The 15,848-nt window shown below is 38.1% G+C and overlaps 1 protein-coding gene across 1 annotated transcript; it reads right to left on the minus strand.

The window, feature by feature from the left end:
- Nucleotides 1-1,979: 1,979 nt before the first annotated feature.
- Nucleotides 1,980-13,486, minus strand: LOC117394414 (derlin-1-like). The gene is made up of 8 exons (XM_033992663.3): nt 13,077-13,486; nt 8,602-8,713; nt 7,189-7,253; nt 6,778-6,804; nt 5,795-5,890; nt 5,459-5,511; nt 4,869-4,979; nt 1,980-3,777 (listed from the first exon to the last, which is right to left on the minus strand). Exons 1-8 carry the CDS (start codon nt 13,227-13,229, stop codon nt 3,633-3,635), a joined length of 762 nt encoding a protein of 253 aa, XP_033848554.1. The 5' UTR covers nt 13,230-13,486; the 3' UTR covers nt 1,980-3,632.
- Nucleotides 13,487-15,848: the final 2,362 nt, after the last annotated feature.

Here is a 15,848-nt window from a genome sequence, read left to right on the forward strand (position 1 = left end):
GACTTGGCCATTCTAACACCTGGATATGTTTATTTGTGAACCATTCCATTGTAGAATTTGCTTTATGTTTTGGATCATTGTCTTGTTGGAAGACAAATCTCCGTCCCAGTCTCAGGTCTTTTGCAGACTCCATCAGGTTTTCTTCCAGAATGGTCCTGTATTTGGCTCCATCCATCTTCCCATCAATTTTAACCATCTTCCCTGTCCCTGCTGAAGAAAAGCAGGCCCAAACCATGATGCTGCCACCACCATGTTTGACAGTGGGGATGGTGTGTTCAGGGTGATGAGCTGTGTTGCTTTTACACCAAACATAACGTTTTGCATTGTTGCCAAAAAGTTCGATTTTGGTTTCATCTGACCAGAGCACCTTCTTCCACATGTTTGGTGTGTCTCCCAGGTGGCTTGTGGCAAACTGTAAACAACACTTTTTATGGATATCTTTAAGAAATGGCTTTCTTCTTGCCACTCTTCCATAAAGGCCAGATTTGTGCAGTATACGACTGATTGTTGTCCTATGGACAGAGTCTCCCACCTCAGCTGTAGATCTCTGCAGTTCATCCAGAGTGATCATGGGCCTCTTGGCTGCATCTCTGATCAGTCTTCTCCTTGTATGAGCTGAAAGTTTAGAGGGACGGCCAGGTCTTGGTAGATTTGCAGTGGTCTGATACTCCTTCCATTTCAATATTATCGCTTGCACAGTGCTCCTTGGGATGTTTAAAGCTTGGGAAATCTTTTTGTATCCAAATCTGGCTTTAAACTTCTCCACAACAGTATCTCGGACCTGCCTGGTGTGTTCCTTGTTCTTCATGATGCTCTCTGCGCTTTAAACGGACCTCTGAGACTATCACAGTGCAGGTGCATTTATACGGAGACTTGATTACACACAGGTGGATTCTATTTATCATCATTAGTCATTTAGGTCAACATTGGATCATTCAGAGATCCTCACTGAACTTCTGGAGAGAGTTTGCTGCACTGAAAGTAAAGGGGCTGAATAATTTTGCACGCCCAATTTTTCAGTTTTTTATTTGTTAAAAAAGTTTGAAATATCCAATAAATTTCGTTCCACTTCATGATTGTGTCCCACTTGTTGTTGATTCTTCACAAAAAATTACAGTTTCATATCTTTATGTTTGAAGCCTGAAATGTGGCAAAAGGTCGCAAAGTTCAAGGGGGCCGAATACTTTCGCAAGGCACTGTATATATATATGGTATCTTGGCTAATGTAATACAGGCATAAGGGGTGTAAAGAACAAAGTTTTCATGTGTGTAACTCATATTAAACAGATTTAGCACAAACCTTGATCAAGATTAACGGATGATCCCAATAAATTTCTGTTAGGCAGCAATTGATCCTTATCAATTATTTAATCCTCCTGTTGGCTACATCAAGTGGACTACATTTGGTACACTGCAATTGACCCAGAGAAACTAATCATCAGAGCTAACTCATTAAATCAAGAGTGTCATATTCATCTCTCTACACCAATACAGATTTGTGCAACTACAGTATGGATATATTAATCTGATTTTCTATCAGTTCAGTTACCATAACACAAAATCTAACCTGGCTACTAACAGCAAAACCTTCCTGATTCTAGAGGGATGTGTACACTGTAGAAAACCATACATAAAAGCAAAATTAAGAAAAAAACATGGCTTCAAACCCAAATATATTTGTATGGAAAACTGGAAATGGAGCAGAAACATATTGTCAAATTCACTGTAAAATCACATAAGACTATGCAGTTTGTATGTACAGTGTGTGCAGGCTGACTAAAAATTGTATTTTTGAGTCAGATAACATTTTCTTAATAAAAGGTTTTATTTATTTATTTATTTATTTATTTTTTTGTGGTGCATATTGTATCTATTGCACCACACAACCACTAGGTGGCAAATGTATACATTATAATATATATATATATATATATATATATATAATTACACACACACACAATTAAAAACACATTGAACAATTGTGTAATAAGATGTTTGCTTTAATTTAAAATTATATTATTAAAGTCAATTACAAAGAGAATTATTTGTACAAAACAAAAACAACGTCTGGATTATTTTCATGGACTAGGTGGCATAACGGGGGCTTTGAATCTAGACATGTTTATGACTTTAGTCACTCATGCTGTATCTTGGCTTAAAAGGCAGTACTTAAGATCACAGTCCTGCATGCTGTGAATACACTCATTTGAATACAATAAATTGCAATCATACAAGAATTTTGCAAAAACGTAATAGATCTGAGCTTTTAAAACTTACATCTATCCGATATACTGTATGATGTGATGGTGATGCAAGTTTTCATGTGACTTCACTGACTGATGGTGGTAATGACTGAAACATAACCTCAGCACCAATGGAAGATATCTCTGTCAATCGTGTCATTATACAAGCCAGCAGGGTCTATTTAATGATGTAAACAGCATTGGATTTTATACCGAGACCCTTAAGACAGCTCCAATGTAGGCCTCTTTCCACTGTATTAGTTGTGACTAACAAATAAATACCCATTGGGAAACAATGGCAGGTTTAATACGAGTCATTAAGAACAAAAGTATTTGGTTGGTAATAGGACACAATAGTATCCATACATTGTAGACCCATTTATGACAGTTTACCATAAAACAACATTTTGATATGTTGCCTACCAACAGATTTAAAAGACTCAATTTTTCAATATTACAGGAGGGCCACAGTAATACACCGTCTTTACCTGTGATTTTTAGAATCAATTATCTAAGCAGTAGCAAGTTAGGAACTGAAAATACTCCGCTGGATGCACAGTATAGATGTCACATTCCCCCACCTGTTACAGAGTTTAAGACCAGTATAAGAACATCAGTACAAACACATAATACAATTAATTAATTTATTCATTCATTCATAACCCCAGACAGACCATTGTCAGTGCCCTGCGCTTAGCTTTTGTATTTATGGCAACTATAAAATATTTGAATCTGGGAATGTTTACCAGTAAAAGGCTTTGTTTTAACGGTTGTTGTGAAGCACCCTGTACCAGTGCAACACTATTATTTAAAACAGGTTTCCTTCTTAAATTACAATATTGTTTGGAAAAATCATATAGAGATCATGGAAGAAACAGCCACTTTTATAATTTCATACAGCATATATAAAAAAAAAATATTGTACATTTTCACCTCCATCTACCAGCTGACGTAGCTAAATGAATAGCTACCAAGCTACAATACCAAACAAGCAAAAACATTAGACAATGCGTCTGAAGCAAAAAGTAGCAAACACAGAAAAGAAAGGATGCACTGAAAACACAGTAAAAGGCAAGCATATGTCTTTCCATAAAAAACACCTTTCAAACAAACTCAAATTATTTGCCTCTACTTTTGTGTACAAGCTTGTGTTTGTTTGTGTTAGGTTGACAATGTATGTAAATACATAGTGTGATGTAATATGGTAAATCAAAAAAAAAAAAAAAAGAAAGTACTTTTCTGCTGCTCTGACATCAAGACTGGACACATTGCTGCACCTTGCGTTTATCCCAGAATGGTAGATACAACTGTTGTTCAAAACCGCATAGTGTTCTGAATAATGTCTGTTTGCACAGTAGTTAAAGTCTTTGCTTGTAATGGGTGGTTTCCTCAGTTGTCCCCTAGCTGGAATCCCTGGCCCCAGTTATGTCGGCCACCCCTGGCCCCAGCCTGCTCATCGGCTGCATGTCCCCTGCTAGGTGGGGGAGCTCCAAATCCAGATACCCCCCCTCTCCTGCTGGGGAAGAAGCGGTACCTGCAATCCAGGGGGAAAGAGGTGAGTGCAATCTAACAAAGACTCCATATCTGCATTCAGAAGAATATACATGTGCCATTTTTGGACTAGCCAATTCCAACTGTCAGATCATTTTATATAGCATTAATGTTCTTGAACATTAATTTCTTATAGTGCTGGGGCAAATATCCAAATGTATTTAAAAAGGCAAAAAAACATGCCCCCGTGCGCCAGAAATTATACAACTGATAGAGACACATATAGCAGCATGTTTTGTCTTGCAACGATTTACCACCTTCCCTGAATTTGCGCAACAGTTTCTAAACTTAGAAAGTGGAAAAATAGCTCCCTCTGTGTGGGATTTCTATATTAAAGGGAAAAAAAAAAAAAAAAAAAACACAACACAGAAGACCAACACAATCGCTCCTGGTTTCCTATTTCCTCTGGCTGTGAAGAAACTTTAGCATTTTAAACAGTCCAGATTAGGATGTGCATGCAACACAAGCTGCCAAAATAGTGATCTCTACATAAAGGTGCCAGTATTACTTCAGATTTGGGAAGCAAGTCAATGGGTGCCCATTTCTGTCTGCCATATGATACAGATCAAGTACATCGCCAACTCTATGGCAGCCTTTGTTTTGTAGTTAATTCAGTCGGATAAAGTAGGGCCTTCAAAACCTCATACTTCTAGGATATGCAGCAGTGTGGAGTAGTGGTTAGGGCTCTGGACTCTTGACCGGAGGGTCGTGGGTTCAATCCCAGGCCGGGGACGCTGCTGCTGTACCCTTGAGCAAGGTACTTTACCTAGATTGCTCCAGTAAAAACCCAACTGTATAAATGGGTAATTGTATGAAAAAAATAATGTAATTGTATGTAAAAAATAATGTGATATCTTGTAACAATTGTAAGTCGTCCTGGATAAGGGCGTCTGCTAAGAAATTAATAATAATATGTTTCAACTTTAATACATATATTGGCACTGATAATGTTTTGCAAACAAGCGTGTCTGAATACTAGTCTGAACACGAAAATTCCATGCTTGTCCCAGCACTGATTCTTAATTGTAGAAAGGTAAATGTATAAGGGAAGCAAACAGTATGCCAAAAACTTACAGAAACTGCGGAGTTGAGAGAAGGGTCCTCCCTCCCAAGTCCATGGGGTACTTGAACATCAAGAAGAAATACAAATGTCCAACAAGGTTTCCAATAAGCTCGTTAACAATCCTGCAATTGTGCAATGCAGAAGACAAAATCATTTTACATTCGATTTGTTCACCTTATTTGAGTGAAGAGGCACCTTAACTATGACAATACTAGACAACACCAATTGAGGTTATAGTATATGCCATGTCCACTGTGTTCATATCGTGGTATTAATGTTGGAAGTTTAGAACCAAGGTTTAATGTGTGTACTATAGGGCTCCTTGTTCCTGGATTGGAAAAAATGTAAGCATTGTTTGGTTAATTATAATTTGCTACATGTTACTTGTCACATAATGTATACCGACCATCAAAAGAAACGTATCACTATTTTGATTTAATATAGGCCTTGGTGAGGCGGGATTGGAGCAGCTGCAAGTACACCAGCATCCACAGAGTCAGTATCGTAACAGCCAGGATCTGCTTCTCCCAGTCAGCACCGCCACAAATAACATAATGAGGGTGGGCACGGTCACTGGGGAAAAAACAGTGAAAATACTTACGATCCTCCAATAATGTAGTTGAAACCGAGAATCACCCAAGGAAGGTAGCAAGCCTAGAACCAATATACATATTTTGTATTAACTGTTTAATAAGTTGAGTAATTGAAAAGAATTGTACAGTACATATATTACACAGTACAAGATCTACAATGTGTGCAATCTATGTAATGGATATGATTATTTAAATAAAAAAAGAAAAGAAAAACAAAGAATGGTCCTGCAAGTGACTTGCATGACATATATATTTATTAATTTATTTTTTTAAACAAAGGAATCCTATGAATCATCTACACCCCCACCCCCAAATCAATCATAATACAGCAATTCATACCATACCTTAAATCTAGTGCCAAACCAAAAAGAAACAATCGTGTCTCTGTTCAACTGAGCCCATACGTACAGCACTGACATAATAAGAGGAATCATCAACAGCTGGAAACACAAAACAATGTATTGAATAAATGTCCTATATACAAAAATATAAATATCACCCTACTGTTGTAATCAAAATACCTGTATAGGTACACACCTTTTTTAATAGGCTTAGCCAATCAGTACTGTGTTCACCACGAGTGAACATTTGGACCAACGGTTCTAAAAAATAGTCTTCATTAGTTCAACCTATAAACTCAAGGAACATCCAAACCTAGTTTCATTGCAATTAGAAAAGTGGTTTTCGAAATACAAGCACAGATAAAGGCCCCCTCATTATATATCCTCCACTGAAAAGCTGAATACCCATTTCAACAAATTACAGCAGCCAAACTGAACTGTCAGAAGCTGAAAAATAGGAGACTCCCTAAAAATGACAGTTTTTGCTGTTGAATACTAAATTACATTGTTGATTCGGGGGTTACAGGTCCCATCATCGCTCTAAACAATATACGTTGAACATGTTTTTTGTACCACATTGACTACAGCTTCTAATTCTAAAAATGTATTTCTAATGCTTCTTGCATTTAAATATAGGCATTTCAGGGCAGCAGTGTAAAGTAGTGGTTAAGGCTCTGGACTCCTGACTGGAGGGTCGTAGGTTCAATCCCAGGTGGGGGTCACTGTTGCTGTACCCTTGAGCAAGGTACTTTACCTAGATTGCTCCAGTAAAAACCCAACTGTATAAATGGGTAATTGTATGTAAAAAATAATGTGATATATTGTAAGTCGCCCTGGATAAGGGCGTCTGCTAAGAAATAAATAATATTAATATTCAGTCTAGGGACTCAGTAGCCTGTACCATGGGTTCATGCCACATGCAGCCCCCTAAGATTATTAACATTGCTGCCGCCCTCCGTGCTTCAAAATATATGTGAAATGCTGACCTGCATGTCCATTATTAGGCCTGTTATCTGTATGGTATGGTTAAGGAATTGAGTACAGCAATTCATCTTTAAAAACATATCACACTAATTAAAAACATTATCATAAATTCAAGGAATATCCATACCCCCCTCCCATCCCCACCTGCAAATCCAACATTAAAACAATTTGATGTATCATGAAAAAGTTGATAACCACCGTAAGCACATGGAACATCCCCAGATTCTGATAGTCTAAATAACTTTAAAGAATATCCTAACCAAGTTTCATGGCAATCAGATAAGCGGTTCTCTTAATACCGTAAATGTAAAATTACAACATGGCATACATCTGTATTTAAAAAGATATAATTATATTAAATGGGCTGGTTTCAAGTACTTCTAGGTGCACCAACGCAGTGTGAAAAAGGATACAACAATGCAAATCCAATTGAAGAGGAGCATAAATATATAGTCCGCTGGTCTTCCATCAAAGGCACCTAAAAAAATAAAAATACTGTAGAATATCACTTGATTATTAAATTCAGAATTTAAATGATACTTGTAATACTTTATTTGTATATTACTCTTTACACATACTAGTCCCATTTTAAAATTGTGCTTTTTGTATTTGTCAGAAACAGACTGAATAATAATAAATCAACAAGGAAAGGCAAGCTAAAACAGCGATTTCCATGCACTGCCTGCTGATGGGCTAAACCTGGAAATACCCAGCTGATGTGTTTACACAGGTGTAACTTTGTACTGCACCATATTTAGAACTAGAGCTTCTGTTTTTCGGGTTTTATTAATTGTATTTCAGTGCTTATTTTTAGCTTATTTTTTCGTTTTTTTCAGGGCTTTCGTTTTTGATATACTGTATGAAATTAGTGTTTTCGGTTACTTTCCAAAGTGCTCGAGCGTTTTTTTTTGTGCGTGTGTGTGTCAAAATATTACAGTACTTGCACACTTAAGTTGTACCTTCTTTCCTTTGCTGTCTTCCACAACGAAATCCCTATGGTCACGAGCACATTCTTCTGGGGTTTTTGCGTGTACGCATTTTTGTACATTCCGCCACAACTCTGTTTTAAATCCTCCGTGTCTTAACTGTAATACATCTTTAAATCCCGCTAACAAGCCTCCATCCTGATTGTAATCTCATTTTAAATCTCGCAAGAGGAGTCTCCAATAGCAATGTAGGAATGTGCTGTCACTCAGTAGTTGGGGCGGGTTTAAAGTATTCAGAACTAATCAATGATAGATACAAGTCAGGATGGCGGGACATTGCCCAGCAGCACAGGGAAATGTATTTATTATAATTTTTGTAGTATGTTTTATTTTTTTAAATGTAAAAAGGGTAAAGTCAACGTGAATAGATTAACCATTTCCACAGTTTTTACTGTGTTTTCCGGTGTTTATTGGCTATCCACCGATTTATTTTTTTTTCTATCGGGGGTGTTTTATCGGGTTTTAAATCAGTTAAAATCGAAAATCAGAAGCCCTATTTATAAAAATGCACAGCCTACATGCTTGACACTATCAAACTGCTTCAGAGATCTGTGTGGAACCAAATATTTCAACATTCTATTTTTATTTTATTTTTAATTTTTTAATTGTTCACCATAAAACAGATTTTAGAAAACATCAACTATATGTTGTTGTCTGCCTGAAAAAAGAAAGCATTCTGCACCTCAGAATGGAGATTCTATAGGATTATTTTACTTTATAAGCAACAAAAAAAAAAAAAAAACACAATCTCATTTCTAAAATGACTGACTATTTTATTCATGCAAATACCAAACAACCCTGCAAATTGGTGGTGCAAGTCTCTATTCATCAAGGCCGTACCTGTTTCCAGTCTTGTTGAGTATTGATAGAGGAAATAAAGATTAACCAAGTATAGAAATCCAGTCCCAGGGCCTACCGGGAAATACAGCGTTGATGAGATCGGTCTCCATATCTGTTGAGGAGAAGGAGAAGAAGGACCTGTTTAGATGCTAATTGTAAACAGCTCTAAATATAAAAAGTGCAAAAATAGTCAGCAATGAATTTACTACAAGGAGTCCTTGGCTCTTGAAACAAAAAGGTAAAACATTACAAAACTGAATGCCAAGTAAAATGTTAAACTTTGTGTGGAATCTACTCACAAATGCAATCCACTTTCACTTAACCAATATGTTTGTTCTTTGGCAACAAGTGCCAATCTACGATGTTTGTCATATCCCAATAAACTCTTGAAAACAGGTTACTGCCAAAAGAGCTTTTCTTCATGGTAGTTAAGCATGGTTTTATGCAATGAAATGAAAGTAGGGTCACCCAGGTATAGCCTGACTGTTTGGAGAACTTGGGTTATTCCATTACAAAAAGAACAAACAAAAAAGAATAAGAAATAAGCTCAGTCACAGTAGTTTAATCTAGTCACTGACCCTGAAAACATGGGGCTGGACACCAAAATATTTCATTTTGAAGCTAGATTAACCATATTACAAAGTATGCTTGTGACAGGCTAGAGCTGTGGTCCAAGATGTTATCGTCAGGAAGGAGGACTCAGACAGGAAAGCTTCAGTGAAAGCGCTGGAGCGCACATTTGTTAATAAACAGGAACACTAAACAAACGGGACAAGGACCAAAACAAAGAGTTAAAACAAAAAGAAGAACACACGACAAGGAATATATACAGTATAAATACATGCCAGGCTGAGCAACTCCTTCACTGCCTTCTCTCCTCAAAGCACCACACCCAAACAAAGGACTTGGCTTCCTTTATAAAGCATGTGGCTGGGACTTGATTGATGATCACTTATTCAATGAAGACCCAGCCACATTCCACACATGGATTTGGAAGGGATGGAATTTACCCCATCCCTGCAAAACTTAAATACAAAAACAGACACTATTTACATGTGCAGAGCTTTCGTCCTGTCAAAATGCTATTTTAACCTAATCTTCTGTTGACCACCTGACACCAAATATACAACAGATATGATGTTGTATTGTAGAAAGGCTATTTTTCTTTTTTCCAAGTTCAGTGCCAACACAGCAGGGGGTAAAACAAGACCTGTCTGTTTACCTCGTCCTCAGCTTGGATGGTGAAAACTTAAAATCAGAGGAACTTGGAGCTTTGCCGGTCACTCTAACCGCTATCTGAAAAGTGGCTGAAGATATCTTCTTGTAAGGGATTTAGTTGTTTTGTTTTTTATTCAATTGGAATTTTATTCAGTCCTGTACAAATATACATAAAAAAATGTGCTTTCTATATGAGAAGACTTAGTTTCGGTTTTTCTTACAGAATAATTACAAACAAGCATGTAAATTACAGTGAGAGAAAAAAAATAACCGAGTAGATATATTTTCGTTTTAACAAATAAAACCGATATTTAGAGGTAATACTTTCCATTAAAAAAATAACTGCATCACACTCAACTACCATTCTCTCTCCTCTTCTTGTCCAACCCCACAGCAACCAATACACTCTACTAATTCACTGGTACAGTACTCCCCTGACCTCCCAACTGCCACCTAATAGGCTCTCGTTAACTGTCAGTAAATGTACTGTATTCAAGCCCCAAAAACATATTGCTGCAGATCTTCTAAAATGCCTTAAATCATGTAATAAAATACTCACTGTTCAAAAACCATAGTATTTCTGATAAACACCTCCCTCAAATAAATGCCACCCTCAATTAAGTGCCGCAGCTGTTTTTAACAATTTAAAATAAACACTGCGGCGCTAATTCGAAGCAATACGGCATTTTCTAAATATCCCAAATGGCCACTAAAAAAAAGAATAGTGGCTCCTGAATGATGTTTTTATGAGATACTGTTAGTGACAATAGTTTATCCTCAGAGCAGTGACTGCCAAAATACAACACTGAAGAAATTTGAAATGATTGTAATCTATGTATCAGTCTTATAACACCTTAATTTTCCACTTACAGTACACCCTGATTGAAAAATGGGTATTGTCATTATGTCTGGGCTGCAGTACAGCAACAGTTCTACAGGGTCTTAGAAGCAAAAAGACAAGTACATTTGCCATTCATAATTCCCTGGCGTGGAAAACAGACAAAGTTCTTATACACAGCTCAGTGGAAAATACAGCCAATCCCTCCTCCTTCGCTGCATACTAAGCATTAACACTTTAGTGGCCGTTTACCCGACAGTCACACTTCTCATTCTTACCCTTCCTGATGTGACCTTTTTTTTTCAGTTGCTGCCTGCCATAAATAACGACATCATGCAAATTATATAACACACAAACCAAGATGCCAGGAAAGCATTCTCAAATCTGTATTGAGGTTGGCCATCTGCAACTTTAGCAGGGTGTTTTGTACCAGCCAGCAGCCTAATTTACATATCACCTGAACAAACAGGTTTTTGGTCATTCACCCAAACACCCCTCCCCCTGCCCCTGCACACGCACTGTATACTGGCAACGGGGTGCAGTAACTATTATAATGTTCAAACCCTTTATTAGCTTCACTATCATGTTCATTTCACTCTCCATTTATAGATTAGCCCTTGTTCTGCACCCATCAAGTGCCCACGATGTGTTTTTTTCTGTACAGGAAGAACACTGTTAGTTACAGAGAGTACTGGTATGTGGAAAAGGCTGGTAATACCTACTAGATCAGGGGTCCTCAAACTCGGTCCTGGGGACCCCCTGTGTGTCTGCTGGTTTTCATTCCAACCGAGCTCTCAAGTACTTAACTAGACCCTTAATTGAACTAATAATTTACTTAATTAGATATGTTTACTTGTTTTCAGCTCTTAAACAGTTAAAAAGTTACTTATAAAATGTTATAGCTAATTTGGAATCTGCAACTGTTTAAGCTCTGCAAACAAGTACATTAAGCAAATTATCAGTTCAATTAAGTGTATAGTTAAGTAATTGAGAGTTCGGATGGATTGAAAACCAGCAGACACGGGGTCCCAAGGATGGAGTTTGAGAAGCCCTGTACTAGACCTAGAATAGTAACAACTGGGTTTTGGGTCTGAGGAACAAAGACAAAAACCTTTGCTCCCATATCTGCTGATTTGATTACAGAGAGGTATTAGTAGTCGGCCACTACTATTTCAACAGCAAGGTGTGGAGTTTTCATATGCCTGCTTAACAGCATGAAGCACTCCAAACATTACTACTTTCCACCCCCTTACAGAAAGCAGGACTCCAGATAATTCATACTGATCTGTTTATAAAACACTGCATTGTGCTCTGTTAAACAATTCAACAATTGCCTCCAAATATCTTTTACTTTTGTGCACTATAATGAAGTAAATTTTACTTAACACTTCCCAGAGCTCTCGCACAAAGGAAATGAGTAACTATTTAAAGTTAAGATGACTAATGAAAAATGTCCTAGTTCAGAAAGAGAATCAACTTGCATTTTCACAAACGACTGTGTGGATGAGTGTGATTCTTAGTATAGAATGGTTGCATGTGTCACTTGGATGACCAATGTGTATCTCGTCATTTAGTAGTAAATAAGCTTGAAACATAAAAGATTACAGATGTTTGACTGCCTCCACTAAATAACATCCCTATGATAGGGGATATGCAAACCCAGCAGGGGATACATGAATATCCTGGACACACCAGATAAACAAACACTGCATCATACCTAGCCAACAATAGGTTAACAACCAGTAAGCATTTAGTGGGACTCTACAATTGCATCACCACTACGATGAAATAAAATTGCAGATTTCATCATAAATTAAAAATGACGTAATACATGTTGGGTTCATATTAATTATGATATGCTGCAGGTTCCAAAGCTTCACATAAAACGGTTGGTAAGCGTATACTTCAGTTAGGTTTAATAAATTCGAACCATTCTGTAATTTGTTTAGTTAAACAAAAAGCAGACGGCCGGAAATCCCACCTCCAGTGTATCCCAATTGGTCTTTTATGAAATATGTCATCTCTCTAATGGTCAGCATTGGTGTCAATGAAAACCACCCTACAGGCCTAGTCCTGTGTTCAACCTGACTAACAGTTTATTTTTGTGTTGCGAGATTTTTTAACACTCGTGCACACACTTAGTGTATTTATAAAATACAATATACTGACTGAAACGTACATTTAGCGCAGCCAATACACTGTATTAGTACAGTTGTTGTGAACACGAGTTGTTCTAACTATTAGTAATGATGGCAAACAGTTTAACTAGCTGAAGATGCATTGCTAGGTCAAGAAAGACGAATTTAATTTACACGTAGAATTAAAGTAGGTAGTCAACAATGCTTTCAGTTATACTGAGATACGTAAACAGAACACAATACACTTATTATTGACATTTTAGCGTGTGTATCAACATTACCTGAAATTTGTTAATAAAAGCATCCGGCCACAGAACCAGGTACACAGGACTGATGATACCTAATTTTCCAATCAGTGGCACCAGGATTGATCCTGCAAACCAGTATCGGGTGATAAAAGGGATGCTCTTAAACCAGTCCCCAATGTCTGACATCTTTGCAATACTACTAAGACACCGACTCTTCAGAACCCTTCAGTAAGACTTCTTCAGACGTACACAGTGGCTGTCAGACGACCAGACGGAAAAAAAAAATCTACAAGTCACTGTGATATTTAAAACGAAATAAAAAAGATCTCAACGTTTCTGCCTCCACCAAGCTTCAGTTTCCCTGACGTGGCTGCTTAAGACTTGTTTGTAGATGCACTTCCTGCTTCCTGCCTACTTAATTATGCAGGCAGGAACGGGGAGTTGCGTAGTGTAGTGCACCGCGACCCTCTGGTCTCCTGTGGCCGGTTTTTCAAAACGTGATCTGGATAAGCGTGATCTAGATTTTGTGATCGAGATTACTTAAATATATATATATATATATATATATATATATATATATATATATATATATATATATATATATATATAATATATATATATATATATATATATATCGCAATTATTTGTAATCTGGATCAAAGTCATACAGCAATGACATTTTCTGAAAAAGCTTATCAAAATGATCCAGATAAAAATAATCTTGATCACAAAAATATATAATTACAAAATCTGGATCACTTTCATCCAGATTACAAGTTTTGAAAAACCGTCCCCAAGGCCTGAGGACTGAGCTTTCTTTGTTGTCTGACTGACCAATAATTGCTCAGCTGCTGTAGTTTAAGCAAATGCGGTATATTGTAGCATTGAATGAAATTACTATTGAAAAAAGAAGGCTGTCTTGACTACAGAGCACAGCTCAATAGCTGTCAGGCTCTTTTGCAGCAGCAGGTTCACAGCAAGTAAGACAGCTTACAGCACAAGATTCTCCACTCTCTGAATCCACACACACACACCTGATGCACCCTCATTTATCCCCCATCAGACCTAGACCCAGACCCAGAAAACACAAAGTTACAATTATGTGAAGCTTTGACCAATCAGCGCCCACTGACCTTTAACTAACAACAATGTAATAGATTATCACGTTCCTCACCCAATCAGAGTCCTGTACAGCCGTGACCCCCGTGTAGACTGCCTGATCCTGTGTCAAGTCCTGTACATCCGAGAGCCGTGAGAGCCTCACTCAGAGCCGTGCATTCTCCCAGGCTGCCGGGGAAAGGTTTAACAGGAACAGCTGTGCATCGCCCCTCAACATCCCGGTCAGTCAGCTCACCTTCTCTGCCTCGTTCCAGCCGTGCAGCTTGGCCAGTGACTCCAGCTCCACAGCGAAGGCTTCCCAACTGCTGGTGCCAGCGACTCCCGGGATATTTATTCCACCTGGCTGTTCTCTGCTGACTGCTTGGGTCTTGCTGCTCGCCACTGGTCTCTCTGTCTGCAGCGCCCACTCTAACTCTGTTCCATCTCTCGCTCAGCAACCCAACCCACTCTCGCAGCCAGTCTTGGGAGATGCCCTCTCTTGCTGACAATCTCCGCCTGGACAGTGGCGGTGTGTCGGCTCCGGTCGCACCTTCCACCGGCTCCTTCTTTACTTTCCACGGTATTCGATCCATCTCACTTCTGATCACCAATATAGCACTGGATGAAATTTATATCAGAAAAAGAAGGCTGTCTTGACATCAGAGCACGATTCAATAGCCGGCAGGCTCATTATTTGCAGCAGCAATTTCACAGCAAGTAACACAGCTCACAGCACACAATTCTCCACTCTCTGAATCCACACACACCTGATGCACCATCTTTTATCCAAACTGCGCCCACTGACCTTTAACTAACAACAATGTAATAGATTATCACGTTCCTCACCCAATCAGAGTCCTGCACAGCCGTGACCCCCGTGTAGACTGTCTGATCCAGTGTCAAGTCCTGTACATCTGCATGGGGTCTGATCCAACGCCAAGTCCCAGCACCCTGCCACATGGTGCAAGCAATCAAGTTTCACAAGTTAACAGTTCCGGAATGCAATACAGCCACAGACAAAGCCGGTCTGCCTGCACGTGCAGCTACAATATTTACATTTTCAAGTTAATGAAATAGGTTAAGTGGGCATGGGCCCTATTCACAAAGCTTTAATTTATACATTATTTGAAAAAAGTTAAGTTTGTTGCTTAAGATCTCAAGATTTCTTTTTTTACACAGCTTAGTACATTTTCACATGTTGTGAATAGTGCCGTTTACCTAATATAATATTATTGCCAATAAAAGTTATTACATAAGAAATCACCTCAATGGATTTTATTGTTTACAAAGCTCTCTACTGCAGTGCCAACTGGTGGAACTGACATGTTAAACAAACCTCAAAAGTTTACCATGGGACTGAATCACAGCTTCAACATAAAGGCCAACAGTTAAGAAACCACCTGTTGGAAATTTCAGCAATTGGCAGCACTGGTTTGTCCTGGCCATGTCGGTCATTGATTTTCCACTGGCCATGCTGTTGATTATGTATTCACTATTTAATGTCCCCTTTAATGTACATTTCTTAGTCAAATCATTGCTGTCCACACCATAAACTTGTGCTTGAGTTTATTCCTTATAAAATGTTGCACCTATGCTTGCCTGTGCTTTACATACTTCCACTCTGCTTTATTACACTTTTACTCCTCAAACTACAACTACTAAATATGTAAATTATTGGTGAATCTGTTGCACACATGGCACTATAAA

This window comes from Acipenser ruthenus, chromosome 3 (genome assembly GCF_902713425.1).
Source record: "Acipenser ruthenus chromosome 3, fAciRut3.2 maternal haplotype, whole genome shotgun sequence".
Classification (NCBI taxonomy): Eukaryota; Metazoa; Chordata; class Actinopteri; order Acipenseriformes; family Acipenseridae; genus Acipenser; species Acipenser ruthenus.